The 19369-nt window shown below is 47.2% G+C and overlaps 1 protein-coding gene across 1 annotated transcript; it reads right to left on the bottom strand.

The window, feature by feature from the left end:
* Window positions 1-3789: 3789 nt before the first annotated feature.
* Window positions 3790-19145, bottom strand: LOC106608196 (cleavage and polyadenylation specificity factor subunit 2). The gene is made up of 15 exons (XM_014205994.2): window positions 18993-19145; window positions 18484-18649; window positions 18039-18198; window positions 17256-17361; window positions 16885-17014; window positions 13348-13463; window positions 12941-13128; window positions 12198-12488; window positions 11890-11990; window positions 11388-11591; window positions 10233-10388; window positions 9730-9952; window positions 8718-9056; window positions 5934-6068; window positions 3790-5222 (listed from the first exon to the last, which is right to left on the bottom strand). The coding sequence occupies exons 2-15, from the start codon at window positions 18630-18632 to the stop codon at window positions 5130-5132; spliced, it is 2391 nt and encodes a 796-aa protein (XP_014061469.1). The 5' UTR covers window positions 18633-18649; window positions 18993-19145; the 3' UTR covers window positions 3790-5129.
* Between the last annotated feature and the right edge of the window lie 224 nt (window positions 19146-19369).

Genomic DNA, 19369 nt, shown 5'->3' with positions numbered 1-19369 from the left:
TACAACAGGCCTACAAGCCCTCAGTCCAGCCTCTCAGCCTATTGCAGACAGTCTGAGCACTGATGGGATTGTGCGTTCCTGGTGTAACTCGGGCAGTTGTTGTTGACATCCTGTACCTGTCCCACAGGTGTGATGTTCAGATCAACCGATCCTGTGCAGGTGTTGTTACACGTGGTCTGCCACTGCGAGGACGATCAGCTGTCCATCCTGTCTCCCTGTAGCGCTGTCTTAGGCGTCTCACAGTACGGACATTGCAATTTATTGCCCTGGCCACATCTGCAGTCCTCATGCCTCCTTGCAGCATGCCTAAGGCACATTCACGCAGATGAGCAGGGACCCTGGGCATCTTTCTTTTGGTGTTTTTCAGTCAGTAGAAAGGCCTCTTTAGTGTCCTAAGTTTTCATAACTGTGACCTTAATTGCCTACCGTCTGTAAGCTGTAAGTGTCTTAACGACTGCTCCACAGGTACATGTTCATTGTTTATGGTTCATTGAACAAGCATGGGAAACAGTGTTTAAACCTGTTACAATGAAGATCTGTGAAGTTATTTTGATTTTTATGAATTATCTTTGAAAGACAGGGTCCTGAAAAAGGGATGTTAATTTTTTTGCTGAGTTTATATATTTGTCTAAAATATACAACTGTGAAATCCATCCAAATGCTATTGATTTTCCATGCTGCCTTCGTCATGTACAGATTGTTCAAATCATTCAGAATGAAAAAACGTCAGTTTATTTCAGTTCAACCACATCCACCTACTTTACAATCTTGCTTAGGGTTGTTTTTTTGTTGTTAGTTTTTTTTTTTTTAAAACAGTCCAAAGATCAGTGGAAAATGATTAAAATGATGCCACCGTGGGAGACCATGTATATGATGCCCTTACGTGACAAAGCACAAAAACATCTGACAGCACAACACATTTTTATCACACCATCTCTACCTGCAAAACATCTCTACCTAATTTCTAACATCGGCCATGCAGGCTGATTCATAGCCATAAAGTACCACATTTACCAAGGGGGTTAAAAATGGGAAATCATTTTGACATGTAAAAATGTGTTTTTTTTAAGGTGAATTCAAAGATTTTACATTGGTCCGTTCCCAGAGTGACTTTTTACATTTCCACCCCTGGCTGTAGCCTACTACTGTGCACAGGTTTGCTGTATATCTGGACAGCTTTCAAATTAACACTGGTAGTGTCCCAAATGACACCCTATTCCCTACATAGTGCACTACTTTTAAACACTGTCAGAATCCCAAATGACACACCATACCTACATAGTGCATTACTTTTGATCAGAGCCCAGTGGGTCCTGGTCAAAAGTAGTGTACTATATAGGGAATAGGGAGCCATTTGAGACGCACAACTGAACCCTTTCAGCCCTACTCCTCTTATCACCAGCAGCTATTTTCACAGCATTGTCAGGCATGTCAAATCAGATAGTGCTCTTTCCCACTGACGCAGGCTGATTAGGATGAGCCGGAGAGCCAGGTCTCATTCTGCTGACTCTAGCTGTAACTACATGACAGTGGGAGCTAATGCTAGCTGTTTGCTACGGGCTGAAACTGCCCTCATCCAGCTAGCATCGCTTCAGGTCACACACACCAACTGTTCCGGTTGGTTTTGAATTGGAAAATATTCTGCCCTGTCTTCTTGACAAGAAAAACTATCTTTCATGATCTAGGCTAGAGTAATATCCAGGCAGTCACACACGCACAAACGATCAGCTGTATCTCATCCATAGCTCCATCATCTCTATCACCCTTTGTCCTTCATCCACAAATGCACACTAACAACAAAAAGCACCATTGTCTTATCACAAAGGCAACATGGCAGCTGCCTGTATGATTGGCCCCTGGGATAATCTGGCAGTGAACCGCCTGCCTTTGTGGATGGATTTGTGCTCACAGAGATCGCCTACCTTGCATTGTAGGCTGGTGTGAGGAGCAGATTGCGTAAGAGGATCACCACAGTAACTGTGTTATTCAGAGGATGCTCAGCCCATTGCATCCCCAGCTACCCCAGCCATGCAGCCCCAAGCCAGCCCCTCCATGTTTGTTTTACTAGTGAGTGGGCATGACTGGCTCCCCTGCTGAGGACCATTACCACAGGAAGACGCTGTGATAGGAGGATTACCCAGCCCCATGGGGTCGAGGGGGAATCAGAGATCTAGAGACGGAGGGAGAGCGAATGGGGGGGAGAGAGGGAGGGGAGAAGCAGATCCCTCCTTGTACCCGCATGCAGGAAACCTGGAATGTTCCACACCCACATGAAACTGTTCATAACTTCTGGAGCCCAGTCAATGAAAGCTGGAACTTTGCTTTGTGTCTGACATATGTTATGTTTAGAACATTCAGTTTCCTAGAAAACCACTCCTCTTTCACATTATTCCATTGATGTCACTGGCAGCATTACGTGGTCAGCCTTGTGGGGGAGGGAGGGTGAGAGAGAGGATATTCACTCTGGTCCTCCCACCCCATGGTGCTCAGGAATCAGGAACACAACAGCTTGACTAATTTAACCTGATCTCAGGATCGATTATAAGGGAACTTGTTGAGTGAGTGCGGGAGAAAGAGCCTTCGTCCCAAATGGCAGCCTATTTCTGACTTTTACAAGGGCCCATAGGGCTCTGGTCAAATGTAGTGCACTATATAGGAAATAGGGTACCATTTGGGAAACACTCAGGGGGCAGAACCCACAGGTGTCCTCCCTGGCTCCGGGGGAGTGGGGCCTTAGTGGACCGAGGTGGCAGAGCGACTCATGATGTCCCATGGCCACGCTAGGCAGGCTTAGCTACTCGTTACATTAAAACAGGGGCTTCTGTGACAGAGTCAGCATTATGAAAGCTAAGAGGATTACGCTGATGGACATTTCTGGCGTTCTTGCCGTCAATTATCAAAATGAAAAGCAGTGACTGGGCAGGCCTGGCATGCCCTGCGGCACAGAGGAGCCTCTATCTCTCTCTCGGTCTGTCTGTCTTGTTTTCTCTGTTTATCTCTATCCCATTCTCTCTATTTCCCTCTCAGTCACAGAAGGGGTTACTGACGTTCAAGTTTTTTTGTGCGTGTGCCTGTGCCATGGATTATAAAAAAGGGCATTTAAATTTTAATGTTTCTAAAGTGCAAAACTGTATGTTACGTAACTGTACTGTATAAAACTGTCCTAGTCGCACGTCAGTGGGCCAGCCCTCCATGCTGCTCATGCCTATAACTCCCTCCATCCATGATCCCCCTCTCGGCCCACCCTGACTAGTGTGTTTGTGGCCCACCGTACTCTGACTGGCCGCAGGGTCATACGTGGGGCGTTCTACTAGCAGACATGGACGTTAGTGTGACGTCATTGAGTGTGTATAATGTGTGAGGTAGGGTGGTGCTTTGTTGTGGTGGGTAAAGCCACAGCAGTGACCATGTGGTAGGAAGGCTTGGGCCCACCCTGGGGATTAGCACAACGCTGCCTGCCTGTGAACGTAATCAGCAGATACGATGTGCTGCAGCAGCGGACATCAGCCAATGACGAGCCACGGCCGAACAGGAAAAAAGGCTGCTTTGCTCCCCCCTCATGTTAGTCACAACACTGACACCCTCACACACGGCTGTGTCTGAAATGGCACCCTCCTCCCTTTAGAGTGCACTACTTTTCAGCATAGGGCTAAAAGAAGTGCACTATAAAGGAATTAGGTTGCCATTTAGGCCTACTGTACACACACTCCCGATACAATGGGTAATTCAAACTTCACAGGGATAACATTGACCTTATGTAGATTAGAAAAATTAGCACAAACCAGCGAGCCATTTTAAAATCCATTTTTACTTTCCTCAGTCTCATAATAAACCTGATTTCAGTTACCTGAAATACAAGCATGAGAGAATGGACTATTCTAGCATGTTATTTACCTGACAGTATATTATGCTAATTTACCAAGATATCATTGCAGGGACAATGTCATCTCTAACCCTGGAATTGCTGCTGTGTGAACACACTTGATAAAGGGAATCTGAGGCAGACAGAATGGATGAAACATGACTCCATCTGGTGGTGTCATACTGTAACTGCAGCAGTACAGTTTAGTAAAGCCCCTGTAATGGTACTTGCCTACATACAGGCTATTCCATTTCAATTCCATTTAATCAACTCAGGAAGTAAAAATGAAAACTCTATAAAAAAAAGTTTAAAAAAAATGGACCTCATTGAAACACTGTTCACTTCCTGAATTGACCCCAACCCCGCCTACAGCGTACACACGTCTCGTTCCCCTCTCAACCCACGGAAAAATATATAGCAAACAAACATTTATTTGTTCAGAAAAGGGAATTTAAAGGTCCAATATGCAGTAATTGCTCCACCATTTCCTGGTTGCTAAAATTCTAATAGTTCTCCTAATCTCAGTTTGTGACTAAACAAACAATGTATACTGTAGAGAATCATTGTACCATCTAAACCGCTGTGAAATATATTTTCCATAACCCAAAATATAGCATTTTTGGCTGTTTGAAGCTGGTGTATGAATCCGAAAGTAAAAGATGCAAAAACAAAACGTAATGGGAAGCATAGAAATACAACAGATCTACCACTTCTTAGACTTGCTTTCAATGAGAACGACAGATCAAAAACTCCCATTTCTATGTGAATTTGGTTGGGTCACCCAAAACGTTACATATTGCAGCTTTAATGAGAAACAAAAAAACCAGATCCACTGATAACCCATTCCAGCCTACGTTGGGACTCTGCAGCGTGTGGTGAGCTTTCACCTCGCCAGCCCAGTCCAGAGCCGAGGGGGCTTGAGGAGAGGTAAAAATCACCCTAAGGGTTACATCATGTGTTCACATCAAGAAGAGGTCACTCCAGAAAAGCCCATCTGTCTCTCACTGCGGTGGGGAAAGACGCACAATAAACAGTAAACAGATTTTTAAAATGGGGGGAAAAAGGACAAATCAGCACAGCAGTTGGAATTCAAACAGCTGGAGAGGCTCCCGAGGGGAGCTCAGAACCCTGTGGTCCTCTGGGTAATAGTCCTCGCTCCCCTTCATCCTGTCTGTGTGATACTGTCATGACTGACACCATCTCTGCTGCATGTTGCTCCTCTCTCCTACAGTATACCACAGCATACTGCTGATACAGCTCCTCACTCCTACACCACAGCATACTGCTGATACAGCAGCTCACGGATCTTATAATAGTCATCACACAGGCAGCCTTCCAGGCCGATGCGCCCTGCCTCCGTCTGTACAGGGGAGGAGACAAGGGTTAGAGGGGTCACACGTGCATTATCACTGGAAAACTCCCAACATCATAACAAATTATACACAAACAAAATCACAAGTAGATGCAAAATGGAGATTGAGTGTTGCTGACTTTTGTACAGAAGCAGAAATGGTTTATTGTCACAGGTTTCTAGTCTTGGCTGTTACGTCTGCTAATTGCCAACTTTGAATAAAATGTATCATGTCGTTCCTGCATCATCCTTCCTTCCCCAGAGCATTCTTGTAAATAAATAACAATCGCTATTCAATTAAATTAAAGTTAAATACATATATAGTTGGTCATTTTGTTGACAACACAGGCCACCCCATGCACCCTCTGGGCTTATTTACCATTTCTCATGCAGCAGCTCAGTGAAGGGGATGGTTTAGACTGTCACAGAGAGCTAAATGTAAGGAGCCTTGGCTAATGTGACCTGGAACGGCTCATAGGCTCCTATCTCTGTAGTGTGAGGCATCTTGATGTACAAGTACACCCCCTGGACAGGACGCTCGTCTATCACAGGGCCTTACCCCAATCTTTCTCCTTAATGCTGAGTGCCAAGCAGAGACTTTGGTATGACTCGGCCGGGGATCGAACTCCCAACCTCAGGGCAGACACTAACTACAAGGCCACCGAGTTGGGCTGAATGAGTGTGTTGGGGGGGGGGGGGACAGACGGACAGTAAACTCACCCTGCGGACGGCCACCATGTTGTTACACACCAGCACTCCTCCCACAAACTCAGCCTGGATGCCCTCCCTCAGCAACACCTGCTTGAAGTCGGACAGGCGCGGCTCGTTGATAAACACTGACTGGTGGCCTGGGATCTGTGAGTTAGACAGGGTGTGTATGGGTTAGAACCACAACTGTTTTCTATACACCTGATCCCAGACAGAGTTGGACTCTGCAGAACTAAAACCTCTATACACCTGATTCCAGACAGAGTTGGACTCTATTGACTCTGCAGAACTAAAAACTAAAGTCTCTATACACCTGATCTCAGACCAGTTGGACTCTGTGGAACTAAAACCATACAGTCGCTATACATTGGAGGTGAGTTTAACGAGGCTTCTGTTTGCGGCGAACATGTTACTTAGAAACAATTTCAGTTGAACGATTTTAATGTATATTCCAAAATGTTATGGTGAATGGAATATGCTAGCTAACATTTGCAAACTACTTCCCTTGTTGAAAGCACCTCTGATCTTAGATCAGTTGGACTTTCTAGAACAACAAACATACAGTTAATATATTGGTAACTCTGATCTCACATCAGTTTGACTGAGTGCAACCACAACTACACAGCTTCTGATCTCATTAGTTTGACCATTTTATAATGAATTCATTTTGAAATACGTAAATCTAAATTTGGTTGATCACAATGTTTACAACATAGGACTATAACATTTTAACCTTAGTGTTGGTAAAGATTAAGATGCTGAAGATATATTGACATCTGTTTATTAATCCCTTCTTTTTCTCTTGAGGAATTAACCACAGGATAGATCCTTCCAGTCCATTCTGCTGCTCTGAGTGTCTATTCTCATATCGGTCAACCCATAATTTCACCCCCTGAATAAAACAAAAGTCCTGGGTTTAACTCGGTAGTCTCCCTCTCCCCCGGGGCCAGCGCTCGCTCGCTCTCCCTCCCTCCCTCCCTCTCCCCCGGGGCCAGCGCTCGCTCGCTCTCCCTCCCTCCCTCTCCCCCGGGGCCAGCGCTCGCTCGCTCGCTCTCCCTCCCTCCCTCCCTCCCTCCCCCCCGGGGCCAGCGCTCGCTCGCTCTCCCTCCCTCCCTCCCTCCCTCCCTCTCCCCCGGGGCCAGCGCTCGCTCGCTCTCCCTCCCTCCCTCCCTCCCTCCCTCTCCCCCGGGGCCAGCGCTCGATCGCTCTCCCTCCCTCCCTCCCTCCCTCTCCCCCGGGGCCAGCGCTCGATCGCTCTCCCTCCCTCCCTCCCTCCCTCTCCCCCGGGGCCAGCGCTCGATCGCTCTCCCTCTCCCTCTCCCCCGGGGCCAGAGCTCGCTCTCCCTCTCCCCGGGGCCAGAGCTCGCTCTCCCTCCCCCGGGGCCAGAGCTCGCTCTCCCTCCCCCGGGGCCAGAACTCGCTCTCCCTCCCCCGGGGCCAGAACTCGCTCTCCCTCCCTCGGGGCCAGCTCTCTCTCTCTCTCCCTCCCTCTCTCGGGGCCAGCTCTCTCTCTCTCTCCCTCTCTCGGGGCCAGCTCTCTCTCTCTCTCCCTCCCTCCCTCTCTCGGGGCCAGCTCTCTCTCTCCCCCTCCCCCGGGGCCAGAGCTCGCTCTCCCTCCCTCGGGGCCAGCTCTCTCTCTCTCTCTCTACCGTGGCCAGCGCTCGCTCTCCCTCCCTCCCTCTCTCTCTCTACCGTGGCCAGCGCTCGCTCGCTCTCCCTCCCTCTCTCTACCGGGGCCAGCTCTCTCTCTCTCTCTCCCCCGGGGCCAGCGCTCGCTCTCCCTCCCTCCCTCTCTCTCTCTCCCGGGGCCAGCGCTCGCTCTCCCTCCCTCCCTCTCTCTCCCCCGGGGCCAGCGCTCGCTCTCCCCTCCCGGCCAGCGCTCGCTCTCCCTCCCTCTCTCGGGGCCAGCGCTCTCTCTCTCTCTCCCCCGGGGCCAGCGCTCTCTCTCCCTCCCTCTCTCTCTCTCTCTCTCTCCCCCGGGGCCAGCGCTCTCTCTCCCTCTCTCCCCCCGGGGCCAGCGCTCGCTCGCTCTCTCTCTCTCCCCTGGGGCCAGCGCTCGCTCTCCCCCCCGGGGCCAGCGCTCGCTCTCCTCCCTCTCCCCCGGGGCCAGCGCTCTCCCTCCCTCTCCCCCAGGGCCAGCGCTCTCCCTCCCTCCCTCCCTCTCCCCCGGGGCCAGCGCTCTCCCTCCCTCCCTCTCCCCCGGGGCCAGCGCTCTCCCTCTCCCCCGGGGCCAGCGCTCTCCCTCCCTCCCTCTCCCCCGGGGCCAGCGCTCGCTCTCCCTCCCTCTCCCCCGGGGCCAGCGCTCGCTCTCCCTCCCTCTCCCCCGGGGCCAGCGCTCGCTCTCCCTCCCTCTCCCCCGGGGCCAGCGCTCGCTCTCCCTCCCTCTCCCCCGGGGCCAGCGCTCGCTCTCCCTCCCTCCCTCTCCCCCGGGGCCAGCGCTCTCCCTCCCTCCCTCCCTCTCCCCCGGGGGCCAGTGCTCTCCCTCTCCCCCGGGGCCAGCGCTCTCCCTCCCTCCCTCCCTCTCCCCCGGGGCCAGCGCTCTCCCTCCCTCCCTCTCCCCCGGGGCCAGCGCTCTCCCTCCCTCCCTCTCCCCCGGGGCCAGCGCTCTCCCTCCCTCCCTCTCCCCCGGGGCCAGCGCTCTCCCTCCCTCCCTCTCCCCCGGGGCCAGCGCTCTCCGCCCTCCCTCTCCCCCGGGGCCAGCGCTCTCCCGCCCTCCCTCCCTCCCGGGGCCAGTGCTCTCCCTCTCCCCCGGGGCCAGTGCTCTCCCTCTCCCCCGGGGCCAGCGCTCACTCTCACCTCGTGGGCGGGCAGAGGCTCCAGGGTAGGGATGACATCACTCTCCTCCGACAGCTCGCGCACATCCTCGCCAAACAACGTCTTCATGGCGCGCTGCTGCGCCACCACGCTATGGTCTGTGGTGGCATCGTCAGCAGGGGTCACGTCCATGGCCAGCTCGCTGTCTTCCACAACCTCCTCGCCAGTTCCCTTCTCGCCTTTCACCATGCCCTCCTCAGGCAGCACGCCTGTGTCCACCTTGACCACACGCATGTCCAGTACGCCATCGATCCACGCCAGCTCTGTGTCCTTGGCGCGGCAGAACTGCAGCGAGCTCACCAGTGAGTCTTTCAACCGCACCTGGGGAAGAACAACACAACCTCTTATGTACATATGACAGAAAGTGGTTAAGCTCAACGTTTACGTGTTTCTGCACATAAATAAAACAGCTTCTGTAGATCAGTTGGTAGAGCATGGCATTTGCAACACCAGGATAGTGGGTTTGATTCCCGGGACCACCCATACGTAATATTTATGCACGCTTGACTGGAAGTCGCTTTGGATAAAAGTGTCTGCTAAATGGCATATATTATATTATTATAAACCTTATACACAATTGACCCATTGTCTGGTCCAGAATTCTAAGATGGCTTGAGCTGGGTTTGATTAGCTACAGCAGGGGTGGGCAATTCCAGTCCTCCAGGGCCTGATTGGTGTCACAGTTTTGCCCCAGCTAACACACCTGACTCCAATAATCACCTCATTATTTATCTTCAGTTTAGAATGACATTTGATTAAATCAGCTGTGTTTGCTAGGGATGGAGAAACAGTGTGACACCGTTCAGGCCCTGGAGGACTGGAGTTACCCAGCCCTGAGTTACAGTAACCGTGACTAAAGCGCATCAACTTTCTGACTGGTGAATCGTGATAACACAAAATGATATGTCAAATGGGTCAATTATTCACAGGGCATTAGTCAAAAACCTGTCCCAAAATATCCTGCATGAGCATGTGTTTTTGTATGACATTCTACCTGGTAAATGTGTGTCTCACTGGTGGCGTCCACAGTCTCCTGCAGCTTGGGTGTGTAGACCTTGATGTCCTTGGTGAAGGCCTTGCAGGACTCGGCCAGGTCCAGGCTGGCCTCGGGGGGGCCGTGCACGATCACCAGCTGCCGTGGCTTCATTTGGTTAATGATCTTCTTGATGGAGTCGCCGTCCGAGCGGCCCTCGTAGTCGATGTAAGTCACCCTGGCTCTGCACAGGAAGACCAGAATTTATAATTTCTCAATATTTTAAATATGCATTATTAAGAAAAAAAACGATGACTTTTAGGATCATATTAGAAAGAAATGGGCACAATTCATATTTTGTGCAAGTAAAAAAAATTACTTAGTCTTGGCAGTATAATTAAAATCACAAACTTACATTTTTCAGCAATATGCCTTGTATGTCATTAGAATATAAATCAGAATGATTTTAGCAGTGAGAGGCTCTGAATACGTCTGCTCTCATTTAGGTGTTTGGGCCCAATTACTTGATCTCTAGGTTCTCCGTAGTGGAAGTACACTTGGTAGGTACTTTGGATGAGGAGTCCTGGTCCATGGGTTCGTCCCCATTGGCCATGCCCGACTCCAGCTTGTTCTTCTCCTCCTCAGTGGCCTGGAGCTCTGGTACCAGGAAGTCCTCTGGTCTGGAGACACAGTCATTCATTCTTTAGTACAATATTGTGTGACGCCATCTGGAGCTGCTACTACAAAGATTACAATGCATAGCTAGATGTCATTATCCAAAGGGATTTCCTGTTTCTATTACCTGATCTCTCCATAATACTACTAGTTCACCGACTACACTACCTGATGATCTCTCCATAATACTACTAGTTCACCGACTACACTACCTGATGATCTCTCCATAATACTACTAGTTCACTGACTACACTACCTGATGATCTCTCCATAATACTACTAGTTCACTGACTACACTACCTGATGATCTCTCCATAATACTACCAGTTCACCGACTACACTACCTGATGATCTCTCCATAATACTACCAGTTCACCGACTACACTACCTGATGATCTCTCCATAATACTACCAGTTCACCGACTACACTACCTGATGATCTCTCCATAATACTACTAGTTCACCGACTACACTACCTGATGATCTCTCCATAATACTACTAGTTCACCGACTACACTACCTGATGATCTCTCCATAATACTACTAGTTCACTGACTACACTACCTGATGATCTCTCCATAATACTACCAGTTCACCGACTACACTACCTGATGATCTCCCCATAATACTACCAGTTCACCGACTACACTACCTGATGATCTCTCCATAATACTACTAGTTCACCGACTACACTACCTGATGATCTCTCCATAATACTACCAGTTCACCGACTACACTACCTGATGATCTCTCCATAATACTACTAGTTCACCGACTACACTACCTGATGATCTCTCCATAATACTACTAGTTCACTGACTACACTACCTGATGATCTCTCCATAATACTACTAGTTCACTGACTACACTAGCTGATGATCTCTCCAAAATACTACTAGTTCACCGACTACACTACCTGATGATCTCTCCATAATACTACTAGTTCACTGACTACACTACCTGATGATCTCTCCATAATACTACTAGTTCACTGACTACACTACCTGATGATCTCTCCGTACTCGTCCCATTTGACCCTCTCCTCGTGGGTGGGGAACATGGGGTAAGACTTCTTGGCCTGTTTGAAGAAGCTGCCCTTGCGGATGCCGTCTCCCTTCATCATGAGATCATGGTGTTTGGTTTTCACCACCGCCGGCAGCTCCAGGTCATCCTCCATGTCGCTCTCATCACTCGAGTCAACGTCCACCCTGAGACAGACACAAATATATTAGACACACACACAATCCTGCTGTTTAGTCACCTGAAAGACGAACATATTCATTCCTGGAGAACAACCGTGATGTTGTGGCTGTCTCACCTCTTAAGATGGATGCTCTGTAAGTCGCACTGGATAAGAGCGTCTACTAAATGACTCAAATGTAATCACACATACAAACACACAGAAAACAGCTAAATAATATCCCTAACCCACCTGGAAGAATATTATTCATAGTGCAGTAGTATTGTAAATATGAATAGGCCAGAAATAAAGTGTCAGTGACTCACTCTTTTTCTTGTTCAAGTTTTTTGGCAGCTTCCTTCTTCATTCTCTCTTTCTCTAGGTATTCTTCCAGCTCTCTGCCTTCCAGCTTCACCCGTTTCCTAATCTGTCAACATGACAACAAAAATGTATGAAAAGGGGGGGGGGGGGTGAGAAAGCCAGTGTGACATATCAAGCTGTTCCCATGCTTGAGTTGAGATGGAAACTGGGAGACAGGAAGAGCCATATGGACACGCTGCACAAACAGATAAATCCAAAAATCTGAGCCAAAATGGCAGCTCTTCTTCCCTAAAGTCTTCTCTTATAGTTTCACCTCCAGGTCCAGCATCTTTTCCCCGGGGTTGTCGATGAGGTAGCGGCCCAGGGTGCCGGGCGTGGTACGGTAGGTAAGGATCACAGAGTTCTTGGCGTCCTGACACCATTGGATGAAGAGCTCGCGGGAGAAGCCAGACTCCAGGTCGGGCTGGCTGCAGAGCACCACCTTGGGGCTGGGCACGCGTGCCAGGTCTGCCAGGCTGTGGCACAGGGACAGGTGGCGGAACTGGAAGGGGTTGTTGCGCTTGTCTTCGAAGCAGCGCATCAGCTTGTCACTCATCCACTCCACCTGTAGGGCAGAATATAACAGCCACCACTATTGTTACCATGCCTATTACAATGACAGAGTGAAGCAAGACGGACTGTTTGAGGTACCGTTTGTGACATACTACATTTTGCAAAATATATTAATTCCGTGCCACAAAATGCTAACATTTTCATACCTTTCAAAATATGCAGCATGTTACATATGACAGCCCATTTAAATGAGTAGTGAGCACTATTGAAACGTGAATAAAAGCACTTATTTGTAGATGGTACTGGACCTGGGGATTTTTTTATTTATTTTTATTTTATTTTTTAGTTCTTTCAAATACTTTTTAGCTGTGCTCACATGTTGCAACTGAACCAATAGAAAAGTCCCAAAAGTGCAAACCCCACCCATCTGGCACTCCAGGCAGGCTGAAGCAAAGACTGGTACTGTGTGGTCAGGTAATGAAAGGGTATGTGTGTGACTCAGACCTGAGACTTGGAGAACTCCACCACGTTGTAGCTGACGTTGTTGAGCAGGGCCAGAGAGTAGACCCCCAGCCCGGCGTCCTTTGTCCTCCAGATCTGGTCCAGCAGCTGAGCCAGCTCCAGTACACGGCCTGCCGTATCCACCGCGATCAGCACGTTGCCGTCGCCGCGTAGGGTCTCCATTACATTGGCTGAAGGAGGGGGGACGGACGGACGACTGGTAAGTCACTTTATTTCCCCCTTCATATTCAACCAATAGGTATTACTGTAGCCTGGTCCCAGATCTTTTTGTGTTGTCTGGCCAACTCCTATGGTCATGACTTTCCAGTGACCACAGGAGTTGGTAAGACAGCACAAACATATCTGTGACCAAGCTAGGACTGCAGATGATTGAGTGTTGATTAACTTACTAAGGAGCTGCTCGTCCCTTTGCTTGCGACGCGGCTGCACGTATGTAGCGTTGAACGAGTCTGTGATGAGAAGAGAGGGACGACTCACCGACTCCAACGTACACCCATTCAGGTGGCTGGAGAAAATAAACAAAAAACACTATTACCATCTTTCCCCCCCACCGACAGCTCTCCCTCTTTCCCCGCCACCGACAGCTCTCCCTCTTTCCCCGCCACCGACAGCTCTCCCTCTTTCCCCTCCACCCCTCAGCTCGCCTTCCCACCCCTCAGCTCGCCTTCCCACATCTATTTCTTGCTCTTCTCTCCATCCCTCTACTCAGAGTGTTTGTTTAACTTCTTTGGGATAGGGGGCAGTATTTTCACGGCCGGATAAAAAAACGTACCCGATTTAATCTGGTTACTACTCCTGCCCAGAAACTAGAATATGCATATAATTAGTAGATTTGGATAGAAAACACTCTAAAGTTTCTAAAACTGTTTGAATGGTGTCTGTGAGTATAACAGAACTCATATGGCAGGCCAAAACCTGAGAAGATTCCATACAGGAAGTGCCCTGTCTGACAATTTGTTGTCCTTCTGTTGCATCTCTATTGAAAATACAGCATCTGTGCTGTAACGTGACATTTTCTAAGGCTTCCATTGGCTCTCTAAAGCCGCCAGAAAGTGGAATGGGGTGTCTACTGTCTGTGGGCAAAGAACAGCAGCAGAATTTGTGAGTGGTCAGCCTGGGGACAGTGACACTGGAGATGCGCCGTCACGAGAATTCTACATTTTTTTCTTTCAGCCTTTGAATGAATACAACGTTGCCCGGTTGGAATATTATCGCTATTTTACGAGAAAAATAGCATAAAAATTGATTTTAAACAGCGTTTGACATGCTTCTAAGTACAGTAATGGAATATTTTGACATTTTTTGTCACGAAATGCGCTCGCACGTCACCCTTCGGATAGTGACCTGAACGCACGAACAAAACGGAGCTATTTGAATATAACTATGGATTATTTGGAACCAAAACAACATTTGTTGTTGAAGTAGAAGTCCTGGGAGTGCATTCTGACGAAGAACAGCAAAGGTAATCAAATTTTTCTAATAGTAATTCTGAGTTTAGGTTGTCCCAAACTTGGTGGGTGTCAAAATAGCTAGCCGTGATGGCCGAGCTATGTACTCAGAATATTGCAAAATGTGCTTTCGCCGAAAAGCTATTTTAAAATCTGACACCGCGATTGCATAAAGGAGTTCTGTATCTATAATTCTTAAAATAATTGTTATGTTTTTTTGTGAACGTTTATCATGAGTAATTTAGTAAATTCACCGGAAGTTTTCGGTGGGTATGCTAGTTCTGAACGTCACATGCTAATGTAAAAAGCTGGTTTTTGATATAAATATGAACTTGATTGAACAAAACATGCATGTATTATATAACAATGTCCTAGGAGTGTCATCTGATGAAGATCATCAAAGGTTAGTGCTGCATTTAGCTGTGGTTTGGGTTTTTGTGACATATATGCTTGCTTTGAAAATGGCTGTGTGATTATTTTTTGGCTGGGTACTCTCCTGACATAATCTAATGTTTTGCTTTCGCTGTAAAGCCTTTTTGAAATCGGACAATGTGGTTAGATTAACGAGAGTCTTATCTTTAAAATGGTGTAAAATAGTTGATTGTTTGACAAAATTGAATTGTGGTATTTTAGTTGGTTTTGTATTTCGCGCCGTGCGATGCCATTGGCTGTTGGCTAGGGGTTCCGCAGGCGGAACGTCTGTCCTCAACAGGTTAATTAGCTTACTGATTCTGTGAGGCACCAAGCCTCACACAACCACATGTCTGATAAACAATTTCACAAATTCAGCTGTTCTTAAATCTTTGCTGTGCTTTAATAAAGGCTTTACACTTGTTCGTTAGACCAGCCTCTCTGGTATTATTTATAATGTATTTAGTGTTGTTTACACTGTTCCAAATTGTCCGAAAATTTTGATTTATAATAACCCCCCTTTATCTCCTTCTAATTGCTATTATTATTACTATAATGATCATCATTATAATAATTAATGCCATTATGATTAGTAGGCTTAGTATAGCAGCCTTGTATAACCACCACCAAGCTGTAAGCCTAAGAGCGCATCCTGTTTAGACTTAATAACTTAGGCCTGCTTCAATACTTATATAGGCTAATACCGTAACTTAGGCCTGCTTCAATACTTATATAGGCTATTAACGTAACTTAGGCCTGCTTCAATACTTATATAGGCTATTAACGTAACTTAGGCCTGCTTCAATACTTATATAGGCTATTAACGTAACTTAGGCCTGCTTCAATACTTATATAGGCAACTGTATCAATCATTCATTCCTTCACATCAGGAGTGACTCATGTTTTTAAATGCAATCAAGCATTTTAGATTTAAAATAACAAAGTGACCCTTCAATAATTAGTAAATAAACTATTCCATGTTGGCAGCTGCATTCACGAATGCATGCAACTGTTTTTAGTCTTTGCTGTAATAACCAAAAAATAAAACTTAAGACTCTACGGTGCACTTATAATTTATTTAGTGTTGTTCCAAACGGTCATAAAAAGTATATTGTAATCTAACAGCACCTGTTTGACACACATCATATGTACGCAGCGCTTACTCCTCACCTTTCTATTGATCTCCAGTATTTCCCACAACTAGTCCCATTTATTCCACACAACTGACTTCCTCTTTACCTCCTGAGCAACCAAACATTCCCCCGTTTCCAGTTTATTTGTCACGTCATCTGCATCCATTTCACCGTCACGTTCCGGTGTTCAGAGTTTGTTATAACCAATTTATTAATGTGATTATGATATGCTACAGGTCAGGCCCTATTGGTCATGTGCATGCAATGCATACATGTGTCACGTAAAGACTAAGGCTTGAGGGAATAGGGAATGTTTGTTTTTTTGCGTGACAGAACTGTTCAGTCAGAATTGGCTGTAATTATTTTGCAGCTTCAGCAACATGGACAGCGTGATAAACATTTTGATGTTCTGTGGTGGTAGCTGCAGCAGGGAGGAGAGACAACGGGTGCAAGTCACTCGCTGTCATTCTTTTTTCTTTTAAACAGAGAGCATCAAGTCTGATCCCGGCCCAATCAAATCAATTGTGTTCTAGACCTCTAGTCATCTGTGCGTCTTAATTATTTCATCAAACAGTGCACTTAAAGCATCAGACAAGCTCAGTGCATAGAGTTGATTTGATTAAAACACATAGGATGTGTCTATATATGGAAAAATACACATGATCAAATTTCGACCAATCGAATGGTCGAAAGAACAGACGACTCTCGGGCGACCAAGTTATATTTATTTTTTTAGTCTGGGATGGCCCTCTGCTCACATCTCTCCCTCCCTCTGCTCACATCTCTCCCTCCCTCTGCTCACATCTCTCCCTCCCTCTGCTCACATCTCTCCCTCCCTCTGCTCACATCTCTCCCTCCCTCTGCTCACATCTCTCCCTCCCTCTGCTCACATCTCTCCCTCCCTCTGCTCACATCTCTCCCTCCCTCTACTCACATCTCTCTTTTGTGGTTGAAGTCCACAGCGTAAACAATCTCCTCCTCCCCATCCTTCACAATCTTCCAGATGGTCCCTCCGATCATGTGACCAGCAGGAAGTGGAGTGATGGACAGACCATGTCCTTTCCCTGTAAACAAAAAGTAGAAAGGTCGATTGAACCAGTGTTTTATGCTAGCGCAAAGAGATCACTACAACAGGAGTCAATCGAAATTGGACAGACCATGTCCTTCCCTGTCAAATAGGAAAGATGGATTACTGGAGACCAGTGTTATGGTTTGAACAGATACAGTACATTACTCAGCAGGAGTCAATAGAAATTATATATTATAATCGAGTCATTATGTAACACTGATACATAGATTACTGACCTTTCAGATTGACAATCTGGGAGTACTTCAACTGCTGGATCTTGTCGAAAGCGCAGTCCACATCATCCAGGGTGAACAGGTTGAAGTCCTCAGTGTTGTTGCGCGACTACCAAACAACAGATCACAAGTGAGAATAGTTTTACAGTGCACTGTTACCCCCTCTGCCCCCACATTTCGGTTTTACAGTGCATTGTTACCTCTTGTACTCCCACCCCCCCACGTTTCGGTTTTACAGTGCACTGTTACCTCTTGTACTCCCACCCCCCCACGTTTCGGTTTTACAGTGCACTGTTACCTCTTGTACTCCCACCCCCCCCACGTTTCGGTTTTACAGTGCACTGTTACCTCTTGTACTCCCACCCCCCACGTTTCGGTTTTACAGTGCACTGTTACCTCTTGTACTCCCACCCCCCACGTTTCGGTTTTACAGTGCACTGTTACCTCTTGTACTCCCACCCCCCACGTTTCGGTTTTACAGTGCACTGTTACCTCTTGTACTCCCACCCCCCCCACGTTTCGGTTCCCCACTTTGTTTTTTTCCCTAGCACTACACAGCTGATTGAAATAATCATCAAGCTTTGATTATTTGAATCAGCTGTCTAGTGCTAGGACCCCCAAAAATATGTGCACCCCTTGGGGTCCCCAGGACCAGTTTTGGGAAACGCTGGTGCAGTACATCGCATTAATCCCCTAGCCTGGTCCCAGATCTGTTTGTGCTGTCTTGCAGAGTTGGCAAGACACCAAAAGCTGATCTGGGACCAGGTTAGCACACCTCTGCCTCACCTGATACAGGTCATACATGAACATCTGACCCATCTTGTAGACGGGGATGGTGGCATATATGGGGCAGTTTAGGCCCAGCTTGCCCACAGCATAGGGCAGGGCCCCCAGGTGCAGGGGGTCGGGATGGGAGAGGAGCACCGCGTCAACCTGGTGGACATACCTGGAGAGGAGGGGGAATGGCCCGTAAGAAATCTGATTGACTGGGACAAGTTCTAGTTGTTGACTTTAGGAATCAATTAAATTGAGACTGTGGTGGGGATGTCTAAATAGCTGACATCGAGATTCTCAATTAGTAACTCCAATCACATTTTGCCCTGCCCAATGTACCCCCTTCATGTGTAACCAATCATTAGGCCCATGTTCTGAGTCTTCCCAAGTACTCCATTTAGATATGCCAAGTACCCCATTGAGAACTACTGGCTTAGATTATGATGTGGGCTTCTACCTTTTCATGGAATCAATGATGTCCATGGAGAAGCTCTCATCCCAGCCACAGTCCAGGAGGAAGCGGAACTCATCCACCTGCAGCAGGTAGCAGAGGGCAGACTCCTCCTGCACCCCTGACACAGCAGTCAGTTTGATAATAGACGTCATTTTCCTCAGGTGTCATACTACAGGGACAAGACATAGAACATAGTTAACTAGCTATTAACAAGATTATTTGATGAACCACTTCACATGCAGCAATATGACTGAGGTATGCATGTATTGTAAACTGAAAAATGGAAACAACCATGGTCCATAAATGGTATGGACATTATACAACTTCACAGCAGTTTCAAGATTTACTAGACAATAAAACACTATCATACAGCGCTAACGTTAACTAGTTATGAGATCACAAGCTAAAGTAATTGTTAGCAGTCCCGGTTAGCTAACGTTAGCTAGCATGCTAAGTTTGCTAGCAGACAAATGTTGCTATTACAATGGGCCATAGACTAACGAGTAACATACCATCAAGTGCCATATAGGTTTTAACTTCAATTGAGCAAAAAATTCAATAACAAGAAGAGTCTAACGTTATAATATTATGACATTTTTAGCAAAGATTGTCCACACTTCTTCCATCGACGCAGACATGTTTGCCGCTGAAACGTCAAAGGTCACTGGGAGATACCATTAAATCATATCTATGGCGGAGTAAATATAAATAATTGTATTGCCAAAGAAATGCACTCGTTTTACTATTCAAATAAAAATGATCCTCCAGACTAATTAGCTCATATTCTGAAGTTCAAGACATATTCAATTTAAAAGCATTTTTCATTACATAACTTAAATGCATTTAATAAATAAAGATCTTTAGGGTTACGGTATATTTTGGAGTGTTA

The sequence above is a fragment of the Salmo salar genome, chromosome ssa06, assembly GCF_905237065.1.
Source record: "Salmo salar chromosome ssa06, Ssal_v3.1, whole genome shotgun sequence".
NCBI classification, from domain to species: domain Eukaryota; kingdom Metazoa; phylum Chordata; class Actinopteri; order Salmoniformes; family Salmonidae; genus Salmo; species Salmo salar.
This window is presented reverse-complemented; position numbering and strand designations above follow the sequence as displayed.

What these genes read in the sequence shown, in the direction of transcription:
- LOC106608196 (XM_014205994.2), bottom strand. Translation starts at nt 18,632, where the DNA reads ATGACGTCTATTATCAAACTGACTGCTGTGTCAGGGGTGCAGGAGGAG. An exon ending in AGCCTCTGCCCGCCCACGAG is followed by an intron (nt 6,069 to 8,717) that starts GTGAGAGTGAGC and finishes TCTAACTCACAG; the next exon opens with ATCCCAGGCCACCAGTCAGT. An exon ending in ACATGGTGGCCGTCCGCAGG is followed by an intron (nt 5,223 to 5,933) that starts GTGAGTTTACTG and finishes TCCCCTGTACAG; the next exon opens with ACGGAGGCAGGGCGCATCGG.